Here is a 17,982-nt window from a genome sequence, read left to right as displayed (position 1 = left end):
CAAAACTTAATGCAAGTATGAGTTTCTTTCCTCCAGTGAACACAGAGGATATTTTGAAGAACACTGGCAACCAAACAGTTGCCGGTAGCCATTGACTTCCATAGTATTTTTTCCATACTGGAAGTCAATGGCTACCGGCAACAGGTTAGTTACCAACATTCTTCAAAATATCTTCATTTGTGTTCACCGGAGGAAAGAAACTCATACAGGTTTGGCACAACATGAGGGTGAGTAAATGATGACAAGAGATTGGAAGAGAGTTAGCTATACAGTGTGTACAGTATATTCACCCCAGTATATTAATAAACAATTTTATAATTATTTTGATATATTTTATTATATATTATGTATGTTATATAATAAATATATAATATATTTATATTATATTTATATACATTTTATAGTAAGTTTATATAATAAATATATAAGTCATTAAATAATATTAAATAAAATAATTAAACAATTATTTAAATTTCTTAAGTATTTAGGTTCATTGTAAAAAATCATGATTTTGTATATAATTTAACAAATAAGTATATATAACTAATTAAATAATTACACATTAATAAATATGAAAGACCTCCGTCCCAGAATTCAAAGCGGTTCAGTGAACCGGGCCGATTCAGAGCCAGCCAACCAGGGATTTTCCCACCGCACTACAAGACACAGCCTCCAAGGTGACGAGCTGCTTGGATGGTTTTCAATGCACCCTTAAGATGGCGAACCCCCCTTTCATTCTCTCTCCGCACCGTGAGCGTATGAAACACACCCCCTTCCCCATCATTCATCCTCAACCAGATGTTACGAGAACAAGGAACCAAAGTGCGAGGGCTCTTTTGAGAAACACACACAGAAATGGAAAAAGGCCCATATATGCACTCAAGGTTTTGCATTAGATCCCTGAACCACGGTAATAAAGGAAGGTTTTGGCCGGGATTCTGCTTGTGTTCATCTGGGGGACACAGTAAAACACAGGCCATTATTGCTTTTGTTTTATTTGACCTAGTATAATAGACTGAAACTGGGAGATTTCAGCGCTGAAATTCATGTTTCTGAGTCCATTCGTGCAGTACGGCTGCTGCCTCTTCTAGATCAGTTGTCAAGATTCATTCTGGTTTATAAATGTTTCTCATTAAAAATAACAAATACATTAAGCACCTGCAATAGTTCACCCAAAACTTAATGCAAGTATGAGTTTCTTTCCTCCAGTGAACACAGAGGATATTTTGAAGAACACTGGCAACCAAACAGTTGCCGGTAGCCATTGACTTCCATAGTATTTTTTCCATACTGGAAGTCAATGGCTACCGGCAACAGGTTAGTTACCAACATTCTTCAAAATATCTTCATTTGTGTTCACCGGAGGAAAGAAACTCATACAGGTTTGGCACAACATGAGGGTGAGTAAATGATGACAGGATTTTCAGTTTTAGGTGAACTATCCCTTTAAGAAGATTGTTTTCATTAAACAAAACATTGGAAGATAAACAGGGAAATATGATTTCCAAGTTGTAAATCGCTGATTGTTTTGTTAAAGGTCAAGATTGATTTTCCAAAGTCAGTCGATTAAAGAAACAGTTCAAAAATTACTCTCATGTCGCTCCAACGCTGTATTATTATTAAGATGTTTAGAAGAATGTTCACAGTGCTCATTTCCACACAATACGAGTACACTGTTGAAAACTATTTTTGGCAGCTGGCATGTGTTTTGCATGTGTTTTCGCACATTGCATGTGCTGCATGCCATTACTTTGTAATTGATTATGAAATTTACTGGCAATTTCAGAGTGAAAATTGTTTCTTCACCAAAAATTTTTCAGAGTAGATTTATACTTCTAAGTTCCAAAATAAGTAACATAAAAGTGCATTCCATGTTTTCTGAAGTTACATAATAGCTTTGTTCGAGGAACAAATCAAAATGTTTCATTTTCAACCACATGATGGTCAGTAAATAAAGACGAATGTTTTTTGGTGAACTACTGCTTTAAAGTTCTTTGGGGAACAAATAAATACACTCTCTGCAAAACATTTACTTGAGCGCCCAAGGAAAAGTGAGCTCTACGTAGTTGAATATTAATCGAGGCCCTCAATTCCCTTGAAAACACAACTGAGGTTTACACATGAAAAACACGGCCTCCCTCGATGCTAATCGCACCCCCAGAAACCATTGCTCTCGCTGGAAACAATTTCGAGATGCTTGCTAATGTTTGTGAGGTTTGGCTGACATCATTCTCAGAGAGCATAACTAAACCAGATGGACGGGAACAAGACTTTTGTTAAACCGATTACACAGCCGGTAATATCCGTTCCGTAATGAATTCCTTTATTTCTTAAACAGAGATACGGGACTTGAGGTCAGTCTCTGAGAAGGAAAGGAACGTTAGGCTCATTTCTACGACTCCCTACGATGCCCTGGCAGTTGGAATATCTCACAGAGCTCGTTGGAAAGCCAAAGGCAGGATGCTATTGAGCCGAGAGGCCTGGGACTTCCGGAGAGAACAACCACTTTAATCCGAATCCAAAAGGCCCCCATCGGAGAACCAATTGAGCCTCGTCTGGAGCCCAACAAAGCCAGAGGCCAATTTAAATATCTACCTTTGTTTTTGCTGAGACTTAACCTGAACTGTGCAGTCAAAAACAGGAAACAAAGCAAAGACAGAAAGTATAAAACTCTCCACAGAGACAACATGCGACACAAACGAGCACTTTTTTTGCATCTTAAAAATAAACACTTTTTTTTTCCGTCTTTGCATATGAAAATTGACAAAAATGCAATGATGCAAAGTATAAAACTCTCTACAGAGACAACATGCAACAGAAACGATTACATTTCCTTTAAAAAAATGCAATTTTGCATCTTAAAAATAATCAATTTTTATATTTTCTGAAAATGTGAGTTGTGTTTTGCCCACGCAAGGTGACTGCATTCTAACCCACCATGTCAAGATTTTTTATGCCAATTTTATGTCTGATTGCACTGAAAAATAATAACTCACCTCTCCTCTACAACACATATTGTTTTAGGCATCATTCATATTCATAGCACAAACACAGCAGGAAAGGTTATGCATCATAATTTGCAACTAAACCACTAAAAGTATAAGCAATGGTATATCGCATAAAAGTGATGCCTCAGTAATTTTACAATATAAAAATGGTGTTAAAGAGCCAAAAGGTACTTTAAAGCACAGAAAGCAAAAGCACAACTTCATTATAAAATCATATGTACAAAAATGGCTTTGCATATATAATTTGACAAAAATAGAACAAAAAAAATACATTAAAAAAAAAAATCCAAATTTGCATTAAAAAAATTAATCGATTTTTCATGTTTTCTGAAAATGTTAGTGGTTTTTGCCCATGCAAAGCGGACATTTCTAGGGGATTGCTTACTTTTTCTTTTTTTGCCAATTTCATCTACGTTTGCATTGAAAAATAATAGCTCACCTCTCCTCTACAATACATATTAAAAGTTGCATAAGTAAATCTTACTTTACCTGCTGTGTATATGTAATAATAGTAAATCTCAACAGCTAAATTGTTCATATTATTGCAAAATATAAATTATATAATCACACAGCTCTATATATTATATTATATCCAAGTGTATCTGGATACATTCAATACACTCACGTAAAGCAATATAGCAAATCTCAACTGCCTGATTTTTTCATCACTATATTATCACCCAGCACTCTATATTAATACGTTGGATATATATGTCCAACATCATCTGAATACATACAGTGTACTTGCATAGGGCCATATTTAGTATATAGGAAATCTCAACTGTCTGATTGCTTGTTTTGTAGTAAAATTTGAAATACATTATTGCCCAACTCTAATCTGCTAAATGTGACTATAAATGCATCAACATAAACATCATGAATTTCTGCATGAAAAGTTGCTTTGAAACAATGTGTATTGTGAAAAGCGCTATATATATAAATTTAACTTGGCTTGACATCTAATTTTAGGCATCAGTTATATCCATGACATGATGGATTATGCACCAACGTTTACTACTTAGTGACTGAAACTACTAAACCAAAGTCTAAGAAATGGTAAAAAGCATAATAATGATGCCTCAGTAATTTTACAATCTCAAAATAGCCTTAAAGAGTCAATGAGAGCATGCAAAAGCACAACTTCAATATGCACAAAAATGCATATAAAAAGACAATTTCACAATTGCTAGCTTTCATTAATGAAGTCACACACTGTCTGTACTCTATAAAAAGTAAGTAGATCAACTACGTCTCAGCCCAGTTGTCAGCGCAGAAGAAAAAGCGTAACGGCGCACAAGAACACACAATTCATTCACACCTGAAGTGTTTCTCTCAACAGGACGGCTTTGATGTAGCAGTGGAGGGAGGCAAACTGTGCTTCCTAAAAGGAAATGCCAAAGAATTTTAATAGAGCAAACAGTTCACTGACTTCCTATGGGAAATGACTTCAAAGCAGCCCTGTCCCTCCAAGACAATGAGATTGTGGGGCAATCTGTCCGTCAATAGCCTGTCTGTCATCAGCAAACGACCCAGACACGGGTCAACAGGAAGAAAAGCCAAAGATAAACACTACCAACACAACATGGACTTGTGAAGAATCTTGTACAGCCATATTCATTTTTGAATCATCTTTTGATACCTGATACTCATATAAAAAGTAAAAGGTTGGTACTAATATTTGCAACAGATATCTCTAGCTGGTCTTTTTCAAATGGAAATTGTTGGAAAGACTGTTGAAAAACATAAAACATAAGCAAGAGTACATTTCAAAATCCAAAAAAGCTTTAAAACACATAACTGGGAACTCATATACACAAATAACTACACAACTGATCATGCAAAACAATTAAACATTACTGTATTCATTAATAAAGAAGTCACGTTGCTGTCTATAAAATCAAAAAGGTTAAACCATGTATTAAACATCCACCAAACAGTTGACGGTAGCCATTAGTCCCTTTCACACATACAGTCTTTACTGGTAAATTACCGGTAAACTACCGTAAAGAGATCATGTGAAAACAGGACCTTTTCAAAAATCCCGGTAAATTCGTTCTTACAATTTGCCGGTATGAGAAGTTGTAACATTACCAGTAAATTACCGGTAATGTGCTCTGTGTGAACAAGGAATTAAGATTACCGATATGTCCGACGCAAGAACACGCTGACGTAAGAAGTCTGTTTTGAGCCAATCACAAAGCTGTGTCGGAGCTGTTTATATGGTAAGTTTCGCTGCTTTTAATTATTTTTCTATGTACACATGTGCTAGACGGACGTCTGACCGTTATACGTCTCACGCTCAAGACCCTGCTGTCTTTTCCATTCATCAGCATGCATGCGGCTCTGCAGTTACTATTGCGTACTATAGTAAGAGCTGTACTATAGTATTACGCTGCTTGTGTTATTAAGAGCAAAACCATGTGATCCGTGTGATCATCCACTTACGCCTGTCACTCAGAAGTAAAATAAATGAAATCAAATTGGACAGAGAGTGAAACTAAAGCGCTTCTCCACAGGTGGATGATTGACATCACTGAGTTTACCGGTATTTTGGAACTGATGTGTGAACGGTATCTTACCGGTAAAAAGACGGAACGCCGTTGCATGTGTGAACAGCACATTTGTGTATTTACCAGTAAAGTCGTTCTGGTAATTTTACGGAAATTCACCAGGATTACTGTGTGAAAGGGGCTACTGACTTCCAGTTTTTTTTCCTGTACTATGAAAGTCAATGGCTACCGTCAACTTTTTGGTTACCAACATTCTTCAAAATATCTTCTTTTGTGTTCAACAGCTCAAAGAAACTCACACAAGTTTGGAACAAGTAAACGATGACAAAATTTTAATTTTTGGCTGACTGTCCCTTTAAAAAAACCATATATTCAAAATTAAATATCTACGTTTTATTTTGTTCTGAACATGTTTCGCCATAATTTGGACTATGCCAATAAAAGGAAATAAATTCAACCAAATCTTTAAATGAAAACCTGCAACACTTTTTTTAATTTCCATCTTCCCAGTGATCTCTAGTCAATCACCATTCAACTCCATTCACAAAAGCATCAAGAGGTCAACGCCAGGAACAAAAGATCAACAAAAGACCCAACTGAGAGACTCATTCACACATCTGACCGACTAAAAAGGCCATTTCCCAAAGCTCAATGCTCCTGACCGGATGAACACTGTTTGCACAAGACTTTAACTTTAAAAACAGCATAAATCATACAGGTGCACTCTTAAAAATAAAGATCCTTCAACTTTTTTGCTTGCATATGGTTCTTTAGAGATTAAAAAATGTCTTTAGAGCAGTGGTTTGGAGTCTGGGGTTTTAATTCACCAAAACATAAATGGTTTTTGGGAGAAATAAAAAATAAAAAGGGAAAATTGAGGGGAAATTAAGTTTTAGCAGGTTTTAGTTTGTAGACAATCTCAGACCAGCAACAAACCAGCTACCTAGTGTAAGGTTTTTGGAACAGAATCAGAATCAATTTTTGGAAAGGAATTTGTTGTGGGTTTTTTTTAGGTGCTATTGGTACAAACATATACATATATGACATATAAGAACAGAAAGAACATTTAAATAATTAAGACTAAGGAAAAAAAATATTAATAATAATAATAAATAATGTGCTGTATAAATAAAAAATATGTATGTATGTACATAATATTGGTCTAAGTTGGTTTAAAACCAGCTACCATGTTATTAAAGATATGCAAAATTACAAATGTTCATGGTATCAGACCTTTATATTTAAGAGTCTACACCCAAATAAACGCACATAATCTGCCCTACAAATAAAGATACTTGTATTTTAACTTCCACACATTACAAAAACACTGTTTTGTGATCAATAATTCGCCCTAGCTGTTGAATCCTCTCATTTAGACTCCAAACTCTCGTTGTAAGCAGGAAAGGAGCTGTAAGCTGTAAATGTTCCTCTGAGGTAATGTGACGTGACTAAACTTGTTGGTAAAGTTTTCAGCTCGTGTCACAGACAGAAACATCATCGTTTTACAGATTTCGCTCGAGTGTGTCTTTACCTTGTAGCTGCATTTATCCGAGGTTCCTCTCTTTGCTCCGTTCACCGAAGCGCTGTAGCACACAAACACGCACAGAGCCGTGAAAAAGTGAAAGCGTCTCCGTGATCCGGCCATTCCTGTCCGTCCATGAAGCTCCTCTGATGGGAATGAACGCGAGCGAGTCTCCGCCGAAGATTGTGAAGGTGGAGCTCTCTCTCTCTCTCTGTGTGTGTGTGTGTGGTATGAAAGTATGCTATTCTGAACATGTACAGGATTATTTCATAGTTCATTATTAATCCATGTTCATTTGTACAGTGGTAAACACACTTCCACATTCCATTGTAATTTAATTTCAGGTTGCAAAACCTGACAGAACTCATGAGAGATTCACACCCTGTTATGACACGCTTGAAACATGTTAGACATCTGAAGTATTTTAGATGAGTGTGTAATCATATGCAATAGTGGATTATTGATGCATTAGTGAATTTTGAATGATCTGTAGATGATATGAGGTCACTGGACTGGTTACTGCATCAGTTGTTTGTTGAATGTGTTATTCACAATCTTCTTGATTGCTAAGATGAACACATATTCTTCAAACTATCAATAATATTAAAATTACATACCAGTTTGTACTAAAACCAGACACATAAAAGCATATTCACTACCCTCAAATCAAACTGTACCTTCAGATGATAAACAAAGTCCAGCAAGTAGTTTGCTCCATGAAAAGTGGACATGTGCAGGTGCAAGACAACATTTTAAAGCAAACATTAGTAGTAATTAGGTGAATTGTATTGTGAGAGTTGAAGTAATGGATTTTGGAGCAATAGATTCAGTTTTGAGTGTTAGCAGTCAAGATTATTTCCAAATATACATCACCTGCAAAATATTGTTTTCTGTAATCCTGATGATATTTCTGGTCATGTCTCAAATGCTGGGAGAAAGAAAGACAGACTGCTCATCTGCTCTTTAGCCAACAGCCATGATGTGCATCCAACGATCCTGTTTCAGATCAAAGACAGAACACAGGAGGCCGGAGGAATCGCTGGTTACTGCATCAGTTGTTTGTTGAATGTGTTATTCACAATCTTCTTGATTGCTAAGATGAACACATATTCTTCAAACTATCAATAATATTAAAATTACATACCAGTTTGTACTAAAACCAGACACATAAAAGCATATTCACTACCCTCAAATCAAACTGTACCTTCAGATGATAAACAAAGTCCAGCAAGTAGTTTGCTCCATGAAATGTGGACATGTGCAGGTGCAAGACAACATTTTAAAGCAAAAATTAGTACTAATTAGGTGAATTGTATTGTGAGAGTTGAAGTAATGGATTTTGGAGCAATTGATTCAGTTTTGAGTGTTAGCCGTCAAGATTCTTTCCAAATATACATCACCTGCAAAATATTGTTTTCTGTAATCCTGATGATATTTCTGGCCATGTCTCAAATGCTGGGAGAAAGAAAGACAGACAGAAAGTTCGGCTCATCTGCTCTTTAGCCAACAGCCATGATGTGCATCCAACGATCCTGTTTCAGATCAAAGACCGAACACTGGAGGCCGGAGGAATCGGGGATCCTCTTTCAGCTCCGCTTCTGTTATTGACACTCACATGAAAACAAGCTGCTTTTGTTTGCTGCTTTAAAGATGACCACACCAGCAATGCCCCTACAGCTTTATGATGCATTCATAGTGCAGTGCCTGCATAAACCAAAATCATAATAAAGCTGTAAATGAGTGGCATTGCCTTGTGAAAATGTGCTTTGATATTCTGGACAAATTATAAATATGTGTCCCTCTTCCTGAAAGAAATGCATGGCTTTGAAGTTTGAAATGTTTTTATTATTATCCAGTGTTTTCAATATATTGTTGTTCCTAATATTAATTAATATATATTTTTAATAATATTAACATGAATTATTCAAAATATCTTAAATAAAATTGCTCCTACATCAACATTTTACTTCTAAACATTTTGGACTATATTTTTATTTAAAAATATTTTTTGAAAAGCATCGGATTTCCTTGAAAGGGCTAGGAAACAATTTTCACTAAAATTAAATTAAAACACTTAAATTTCACAAATAATAAAAAAACAAGGGCAAGTAACACATTGAATTCAAATGTAATATTTTGAGGTAGATAGTATTTCCTTGCAGTAATCTTTGTTTTATCTACAACTTCAGAAAAAAAAATCAGTTTTTATAGTGTACAAAAAGATTTTGACAAAATTTTGACTTTTTAAAAATATTTTTTGTTTTACGTAGATCACTGTAATATTATATACATTATATTATATAATTATATAATACATTATATTATTACAAGGATTACAATATTGCATTTGTTTGCTTAAAGAAAGTTTGTTTTTATTTTTAGTCTACACTGTAAAAAAATTTTTTCATTAAGTTGTAAATAAAACAATGATTATGGTGTAAGTATGGTGTAGTATTTACTAACAATTTCTAAGTAAAAATGGTTTAATTTTTGTTTCAATTTTTTTAGTGTATTTGTTACAAAATGTATAAAAAAATCATTCAAAACAATAGCGCCACCCAGTGTTTGCATATATCACAACCTATTTTGGCACTATATATAATAATATAATATCATTTTAAAAAATGTTTTAAATCCCGTCAAGTATGCAAAACTGTGCAAGTGCTGGGAATGTTAAAATCCAATGACTAATTCAAATGCAAATGTAATTCTTTTGAAATGCCAAGAGAAACCCCCTATGTGACCCAATCAATACTTAATAGGTTTACTAAATTCTAGTTACAAAGCACTAATTAGTTTGGAGGAGGAGGGGGGGTGATGTGTTTGCTTAACAGTTGGCAGAAGATAATGTTAACTTAACTCCACTTGGAACTAGACAATTTTAAATTTACGGTTGAATTAAAAAGCCGGATTAAAATTGTGTTTATATTGACTTTATTCTTTTATATTTGCAGCAAACACACAATAAGAAATACAATAAGAATTATTTTAAATCATAGTCGGAGATAATTATTAATTACAAAACAGGTAAAGGCATATATAATAAATTACAACATCACCGAGCGAGGCAGATCAACGGAAATAATAATAATAATATGAACAAATGTGGATCTGCGACAATCAGCGTTCTTCTCTGCTGGACTGTAAATCACTGAGGACGTTTTTCACCATGAGAAACTGAGATTCTCTGTGTGAACGCTTCAGCTTCGCTCTTCTGTTCTGGAACCAAATCTAAGAGACAAACATAAAAATAGTAATCAAACAGCTGCAATAAACTTATTAAAAATCCCTGACACATTTCATCATCTACAGTTCGAACGTCTTCCAGTTTAGTATTATGTATCTTTGCAAGTCCTACATCTGCAGGTCTACGTATTCAAATAGCCCAAAACAAACAATATTATACTAAATAAATAATATTGGTTCAATATATAGATTCAGATCAGTCTTTACCTGAATTCTGTCCTCATCTAGGTGCAGTTTCTTAGCAAGTTCTTCACGTATATCAATGCCTGGGTATGAGTTCACTTGAAACACACTCTCCAATATCTTGATCTGGACATTAAAAAAAATGATAGTTAATGACAAAATGACAGGTTACAAGTTACTTTTTAGTTATTATACAGAAATCACAAATAGTCCATGGCAGCTTTCAACGTATTTTGCAAAATTATATTTCAAAGCCTGAAACTGCTGAAACTTTTTGTGCACTTGATTTTGGACGTTTTAGTTGGATGTTCATCTTCTACCACTTTTAAATGTTACTACTTGTTTTAGAACATTCAGAGAAAATTCAAAAGTAACGTTTCCATAATATTTGTTAAATGATGAAATGGAATGTAGCCTAACAAACAAAAAACAATTTTGGAACGTTTAAAAAACTGGGCGTTTTGAAGGTTCAGAGAACGTTCAGAAATAACGTTTTCATAACATAAAAGGAACATTTGCAAAACATTCTTAGATCATATTTTTGTTAACTGGGACATATCATTTAGACAAATAAATGTTATGGTTCTGTAAGTAAATCACATGTACAGGTCAATGTTTACCTGAACACTAGAGAAAGCCGTTCGTGGCCTGCGCCCGATGTACCAGTTCAGTGTTCTCCTGTACGAGTCTGCTGGGGATTTACTGTAAGATTTACCATCTTCATTCGCCCTCACATCCACTGAAGCATCACTGTCTGCGACCACGCGATGGTTCTGGCATGCTGGTTTCACGTCTGAAATAAATAAATGACATTAGATCAGGAAATAAACTCAAAAAAGGTTCGTGCGCACTATCCCTGGGGATAGCGATTCATGTAAGTGAATCGGGTTGTTCGAACGGGTCGCTTAAGAGAATCGGTTCAGTAAACCGAGTCATCACTTAAAAGTATTCTCAGAAACCAAACTGTGTTTTCAATTTGTTTAGCCTAAATACAGTATCGGTTCATTGTTAGCCTAAATAGGTTACAGTATCGGTTCATTCATATCTCGAAATTATTCCCAGAAGCAAATTGCATTAATAATTACAAAAAAGTAACACACTGAATAAAACGTGAAATTTTGAAGTGGAAAGCAAAGAGTGAAGTAATATTTTCTTGTAAAACATAGTCTAATAATCTTTGTTTTATCCAGAGAACCGGTTCAGTAAAACTCCGTCGGTTCGTGCGCACTATTGCTGGGAATAGCGATTCATTTAAGTGAATCAGATTGTTCGAACGAGTCGCTCCAGAGAAACGGTTCAGTAAACCGAGTCATCGCTTAAATTATTCTCAGAAACCAAACTTTAGCCTAAATAGGTTACAGTATCGGTTCATTCTTATCTCGAAATTATTCCCAGAAGCAAATTTCATTAATAGGCTAATTAGAAAAAAAAAGTAACACACTGAATAAAACGTGAAATTTTGAAGTGGAAAGCAAAGAGTGAAGTAATATTTTCTTGTAAAACATAGTCTAATAATCTTTGTTTTATCCAGAGAACCGGTTCAGTAAAACTCCGTCGGTTCGTGCGCACTATTGCTGGGAATAGCGATTCATTTAAGTGAATCGGATTGTTCGAACGAGTCGCTCCAGAGAAACGGTTCAGTAAACCGAGTCATCGCTTAAATTATTCTCAGAAACCAAACTGCTCTCTGTTTTTTTTTGTTTGTTTGTTTAGCCTAAATAGGTTACAGTATCGGTTCATTCTTATCTCGAAATTATTCCCAGAAGCAAATTTCATTAATAGGCTAATTAGAAAAAAAAGTAACACACTGAATAAAACGTGAAATTTTGAAGTGGAAAGGAAAGAGTGAAGTAATTTTTCTTGTAAAACATACTCTAATAATCTTTGTTTTATCCAGAGAACCGGTTCAGTAAAACTCCGTCGGTTCGTGCGCACTATTGCTGGGAATAGCGATTCATTTAAGTGAATCGGATTGTTCGAACGAGTCGCTCCAGAGAAACGGTTCAGTAAACCGAGTCATCGCTTAAATTATTCTCAGAAACCAAACTGCTCTCTGTTTTTTTTTGTTTGTTTGTTTAGCCTAAATAGGTTACAGTATCGGTTCATTCTTATCTCGAAATTATTCCCAGAAGCAAATTTCATTAATAGGCTAATTAGAAAAAAAAGTAACACACTGAATAAAACGTGAAATTTTGAAGTGGTTAATTACCACTTTTATTATTTTATTTTAAATTACAGGCAATTTACATGAATCATCCCCAATATTGTTTACTTTTTTACTTCCAAATATTTTAAAAATATATTTTGGGCAATATTTTTTATTTTAAAATATACGGAAATAGTCTAAAGATAGCCTATACACCCGTAAAATACGGTGAAATTATTTGTGCTACAAACCAGTTTGTTTGTGATAATTAATCATTCATCAATCATCAATTAAGATTTAGCCTATTTTGTCCATTCTGCGTTTAAAATATATGAAAACACATCTCTAACATATATTTGTGCATATAGGGCGTGTTATTTTACCTGTCCACGGTCGGTAAGGTGCTGACAGGACGGTTCTCTGGTCCGGTCTGTCGACTCCCAGGATGCTGTCGATGGTGAAGGCGGACTGTCTGGGCATCGAGCGGTTCTGATGCGCGCTGACTGTGAGAGAAGCCATCTGGAGATCGAGTCCTCTTCTTCTTCTTCTTTCCGAAGCAGGAGCTTCGTCTTTATAGCTCCACACTCCCCGAAACGTCACTAATTAAAGCCTGAGACTGAACGGCCCTCCGCATGGGGCCCCTGGACTGCAGGTAACTCAGGGTCCAGAATGAGGCGTTCCAACCTGAAGCTCAACCTGTTATCTTCTGGAGACGCTGAATCCCTTAAAGCTGCTATTGAAAGAGACAAAACAGGCTGATGTGCCATTCTTTTTACTCACCAGGTAGAAAATTAGGCCCCGTTCCCGGGATTTATCTTCTCTTCATTTCCTTGTGCCGCATCTCCAGCATTATGAGAAAGCAGTCAACTAGTGCCTAATCGTATTTACCTTATTCTCTACCACACGAGTTTAAAATAATAATAAAGCCTAATGCTGTTTAAACTAATCCTGCTGAATATTCCCATTCTCTCTTGACATGCACGGAGAAAGATGCTCCGGATCACAAAAGCACAATAGCTGCCTGCTGGAAGCAGCATGTAATAATTGTCTCATTCAATGCCGAATTGATCTCTTTTGGTTGCTTGGCTGCTTTTAATAAACGACTTGCTTGTTTATTTGTCTTGGGAGGACACAAGCGCGGCCCCTGCGGCTCCATTGTTTTGCAAAGAAATAACCAATTAGACTTGTTTAAATGCAAACCAACTGAAGACCAATTAGAAATGAATATCAAATCACTCAACTTACAATACAAGCAATTTACGCTTTATTTTACAGAGATAATCCAGTTGCACAAGTTTGGAGAGTTTGATGGAGCTCATACGGAAGTTGTTTTTAAAATACTTGAAATTAAAAACAAAATGTTTATTGGATACTATTTATTCTTAGACACTTCAGAAATATGTGACATCTTGACATCTTAACTTAAAGATATTATAAAAATAATAATATTTGTTTATAAATAGTAAGTTTAGTGGCATTTAAAAATTGTATAATGCAAAAATAATTTTTAATGTAGTTTTTGTGTATATATATATATATATATATATGTGTGTGTGTGTGTGTGTGTATATATATTTGTATTTATTATTTGTTAATATATTTGTATTATTATTTTTATTTATTGTACCTGTGTTTAACAGTTATAATACCTGTTTGTCATTTAAAAAAGTTTAATAAAAGTTAAAAAAAAAACTAATTAAACTAAACTAAAAAATTTAAACCAGAGTAATGGAAGATAATAAAATATATAGATTAACCCCCTTTAAGTTTAATTTAATTTAGCTTGCGTTTATTGTATTTTCATTTATTTATTTGTATTTATTATTTGTTTTAGTGTTTTTTCCTTTGTATTCTTTTCGATGTTGGATGTAGCTGTAACAATGAAAATACCTGTTTGTTATTTGAAGAAGTATAATAAAAATAAAAATAAAAAATAAGAAAAAAAAGAAAACATGCCTTAAAAAGTTCTATACCAGAGTAATGGGAAAATAAATAAATAAATAAAAAGACACTTTGACATGTTATTTCTGTAAGCGAGTCAAAGAAGATCAGCTGTTTTAAAACCGATTTTTAATACCAATCTTCAGTTTGTTATTTGAAGAAGTATAATAAAAATAAAAATAAAAAATAAGAAAAAAAAGAAAACATGCCTTAAAAAGTTCTATACCAGAGTAATGGGAAAATAAATAATTAAATAAATAAAAAGACACTTTGACATATTATTTCTGTAAGCGAGTCAAAGAAGATCAGCTGTTTTAAAACCAATTTTTAATACCAATCTTCATTGTACCCCATAAATCCATCAACTGATTTTGCAGAAAGACATTTAGACACAAGCATTTTCTTAAAGGTTAGAAATAATAATGTACAAATTAATGCTGCAAATGCTTCAAACTTAATAACAGACTGTCATGTAACAGAAAGTGTCTCAGTATATGAACCATAAAGACAGTGTTAATTACTTCACACAACGAGTCAAATAAACCAAATCAATGAATGAGACCGTCTTTAATTCAGCAAAAAACTTCCACCATGTCAGATTTTTGGAGAAAATTTGCAGTTTGCAATTCCATCACCTGTTTCTTTTATCCACAAGCTGAAGCATTTCAATACATTGGGCCATTATGTGCAATGCAGACTTCAAAATATCTTATACAAAACAGAACAAAAAAATTAAAGTACATCCCAAGTTCAAAGGCATTTGATCACATGATTTTAAACAAAACAAAACATTTTCCTTAGTGATCAGATAGAAACACTGAGTGATCACATAACCGTAACATTAACCAAACAAATGTGTTTGTAGATGAAAAACATTATGAAACATGGTTGCAATAGCTTATAGACAAAAATCAGAACTGTGTTAATTACAAACACAAAATAGAAATCATTCTGAAATGCAGTAGGATGAACCTCACAGAATCTCTCAAGAACGGCTCATATTTCAGAAAGAATTGATTTGCATAAAGAAAATTAAGATATTTAGTATTATTTTAATTACCGTAATACATCACGCTCTTGACACGTTTTGTGAAATTCACTCTAAATTCTGTCACCGTTGACATGATATGAACGAAAACACATGCAGCCTTAAAACATTATCAGTGAGAACAGAAAACGAAGCCCAACAGTATTAACTCACACGTGCAACTTCATCGAAATAAAGCAACAAACGTCGTCGCCTTACGTCTCTTCAGGTGTAGTGCATTCATTTACACACATACATATATAAAACCCTCTAAAAGCAAATGCAATTCAATAACGGATATGGTAAAAATACAGGATTCCTACAAATAACAACTTTTGATAAGTTTTCCCCGAAGTGTCCATATGAATTCGTTTTTTATCATATTTTGCAGTCACATATTTTAAATCATTGTTTCTGCAGGCCACTCTGGAGAACCCTTGAAGAACAGGAAGTGATATTCGTGGAATCCAAGCACAGAACGGTTTCCATCAGGCCTCGGATTCGCCCGTTTTCTGCCCCTCCTCTCCTGCATCGCTGTCCTCTGATTGGCTGTTGCTAAGGACCAAGAACTGTCCATCAGCAGCTGGTTGGCCGGGTCGACTAGAGGCGGCTATCAAACGGCTTTGTTCCTCGAGATCCTGTAGGTTTGGAGAACACAGTTTTGTATTTTTTTTTAAGAAATTAATACTTTTATTCAGCAAGCATGCATTAAATTAATCAAAAGCGACAGTAAAGACAATGTTAGGAAAGATTTCTATTTCACATAAATGCTGTTCTTTTTAACTTTCTATTCATCTGTGAATCCTGAAAAAAATATATATATCACAGTTTCTACAAAAATATACATTGATAATAATGAGAAATGTTTCTTGAACAGTAAATCAGCATATTAGAATGATTTCTGAAGGATCATGTGACACTGAAGACTGGAGTAATGATGCTGGAAATACAGCTTTGATCACAGAAATAAATTATATTTTACAATATAATCACATAGAAAACAGCTATTTTAAATTGTAATAATATTTCACAATATTACAGTTTTTACTGTTTTTTTAATCACATCAGTGCAGCCTTGAGAGTCTTCTTTAAGAAACATTTAAAAAAGACTTTTTCCTTACCTTCTCAATCTGTTTTTGTTTATGAAGTTCTTCCTGTTGTTTCTCCTTGGCTTTGTCCAGCTCTCTCTGTTTCTGTGTGGCTTTGCGGTCCTATCAGGAAAAAATACATGCATATTCATGCATATCATCAGCATTATCCATTTTATTTGACCCGACATGAATTTCTGCACAGAGTGAGTCATTTGAAATCAAATAAATGAAGAATTTCCTCACCATCTCAGAGTGGAGGGCGATCTGCTTCGCCAGTCCTACACTGTCACAGATCTAATATTCAAGAGCATTAACATCACCAAGATGAGCTTAAAAAGATCTCAAATGCATCCATATTTTTAAAAATCAGGTGTATGTACACATGTCCTTATAAAAGTATAAGTTTATAGAAGTTTATAAAAATAAATAAATAAATATAATAAAATAGATAATATATTATTATTTATAATTGCAAACAAATGATTTAGAAATATATACTCATATAAAAGTCTATAATTAAAATAATTTATACTTCCGACTCATCTCTTTTCTTAAAAAATAGTTACATAATATATCCTATATATATATTATTTTATAATTTTTTTTTTTTACATATTTATTACTCCGAGATCAAGGTATTTGTACCTTCTCTCCATCATTGTTTGACTCAAAGACGTAGCAGACTGTAACGGGCCGTCCGTCCACTCGTCCTCCTGCTGTCTTCAGCACAAAACCAAACAAGCGCTTGTTCTCCTGATGTGACGCACACAGCACAACGCTGGAGAGAGGAAACTGAGGGACGACACAACATATACTGACTTGGGAAAACTGCACTGGATTGGGTTTGAACACCCATTGTGAGCAGTACACGCTGAATACATGAACCTTACATTCTGTGACCAAAAAAGTAACATAAATCACAAAACTGTTAAATAGTTGCTTAAGGACCTACCCGTAGTCTTGTGACTTGCGTCTGTGGGTCAATAAGCCTAGAAATAAATAAGCAAAACATTTTAAGAGACATTAAACTATGTTGTAATGTAAACATAGACCAAAATCTTTGAAAATTTTTCACATTTTCTTAAAGGGGTCATCGGATGCCCATTTTCCACAAGTTGATATGATTCTTTAGGGTCTTAATGTAAAGTCTGTAACATAGTTTGGTTAAAATTTCTCAATGGTAGTGTAAAAAACATCTTTTTTACCCTGTCAAAAACAGCTCTTTTCAGATCAAGCCGTTTTTGTAGCATTTTCCTTTAAATGTTAATGAGCTCTGCTGACCCCGCCCCTCTCTTCCAAGCTGCTCTC

At 34.4% G+C, this 17,982-nt stretch overlaps 3 protein-coding genes across 4 annotated transcripts in view; all 3 read right to left on the bottom strand.

Moving 5' to 3' along the window:
• The window catches only part of LOC107712952 (interleukin-17 receptor D), a 42,203-nt gene extending 34,969 nt beyond the window's left edge, over window positions 1-7,234 (bottom strand). The window contains exon 1 of the mRNA XM_016518351.1: window positions 7,050-7,234. Coding sequence (XP_016373837.1) covers window positions 7,050-7,163 — 114 coding nt within the window. The 5' untranslated portion in view covers window positions 7,164-7,234. The remainder of the gene's footprint in view (window positions 1-7,049) is intronic.
• A 2,878-nt stretch (window positions 7,235-10,112) lies between these two features.
• On the bottom strand, window positions 10,113-13,219 carry LOC107712966 (homeobox expressed in ES cells 1-B-like). Its single transcript, XM_016518364.1, has 4 exons — window positions 12,999-13,219; window positions 11,090-11,262; window positions 10,494-10,595; window positions 10,113-10,271 (listed from the first exon to the last, which is right to left on the bottom strand). Exons 1-4 carry the CDS (start codon window positions 13,132-13,134, stop codon window positions 10,161-10,163), a joined length of 522 nt encoding a protein of 173 aa, XP_016373850.1. The 5' UTR covers window positions 13,135-13,219; the 3' UTR covers window positions 10,113-10,160.
• Window positions 13,220-14,911: 1,692 nt separating this feature from the next.
• The window catches only part of LOC107712995 (DCC-interacting protein 13-alpha-like), a 17,501-nt gene continuing 14,430 nt past the window's right edge, over window positions 14,912-17,982 (bottom strand). For both annotated transcript variants that reach the window (XM_016518410.1, XM_016518411.1), the window contains exons 18-22: window positions 17,627-17,663; window positions 17,320-17,466; window positions 16,918-16,968; window positions 16,705-16,794; window positions 14,912-16,221 (exon numbers count right to left, since the gene is read on the bottom strand). In XM_016518410.1, coding sequence (XP_016373896.1) covers window positions 16,072-16,221; window positions 16,705-16,794; window positions 16,918-16,968; window positions 17,320-17,466; window positions 17,627-17,663 — 475 coding nt within the window. In that variant the 3' untranslated portion in view covers window positions 14,912-16,071. The remainder of the gene's footprint in view (window positions 16,222-16,704; window positions 16,795-16,917; window positions 16,969-17,319; window positions 17,467-17,626; window positions 17,664-17,982) is intronic.

Source organism: Sinocyclocheilus rhinocerous, unplaced genomic scaffold (assembly GCF_001515625.1).
Source record: "Sinocyclocheilus rhinocerous isolate Xijiao unplaced genomic scaffold, SAMN03320098_v1.1 scaffold147, whole genome shotgun sequence".
NCBI lineage: Eukaryota > Metazoa > Chordata > Actinopteri > Cypriniformes > Cyprinidae > Sinocyclocheilus > Sinocyclocheilus rhinocerous.
Note: the sequence above shows the minus strand (reverse complement) of the source record. Positions and strands in the feature narration are given on the sequence as shown.

Bases quoted from the DNA above. Each gene is read 5' to 3' on its own strand.
- LOC107712966 (XM_016518364.1), bottom strand. From the start codon at position 13,134: ATGGCTTCTCTCACAGTCAGCGCGCATCAGAACCGCTCGATGCCCAGA. The intron at 11,263-12,998 runs GTAAAATAACAC...TATTTATTTCAG, and splicing joins ACCTTACCGACCGTGGACAG to ACGTGAAACCAGCATGCCAG. The intron at 10,272-10,493 runs GTAAAGACTGAT...TTTGTCTCTTAG, and splicing joins TAGATGAGGACAGAATTCAG to ATTTGGTTCCAGAACAGAAG.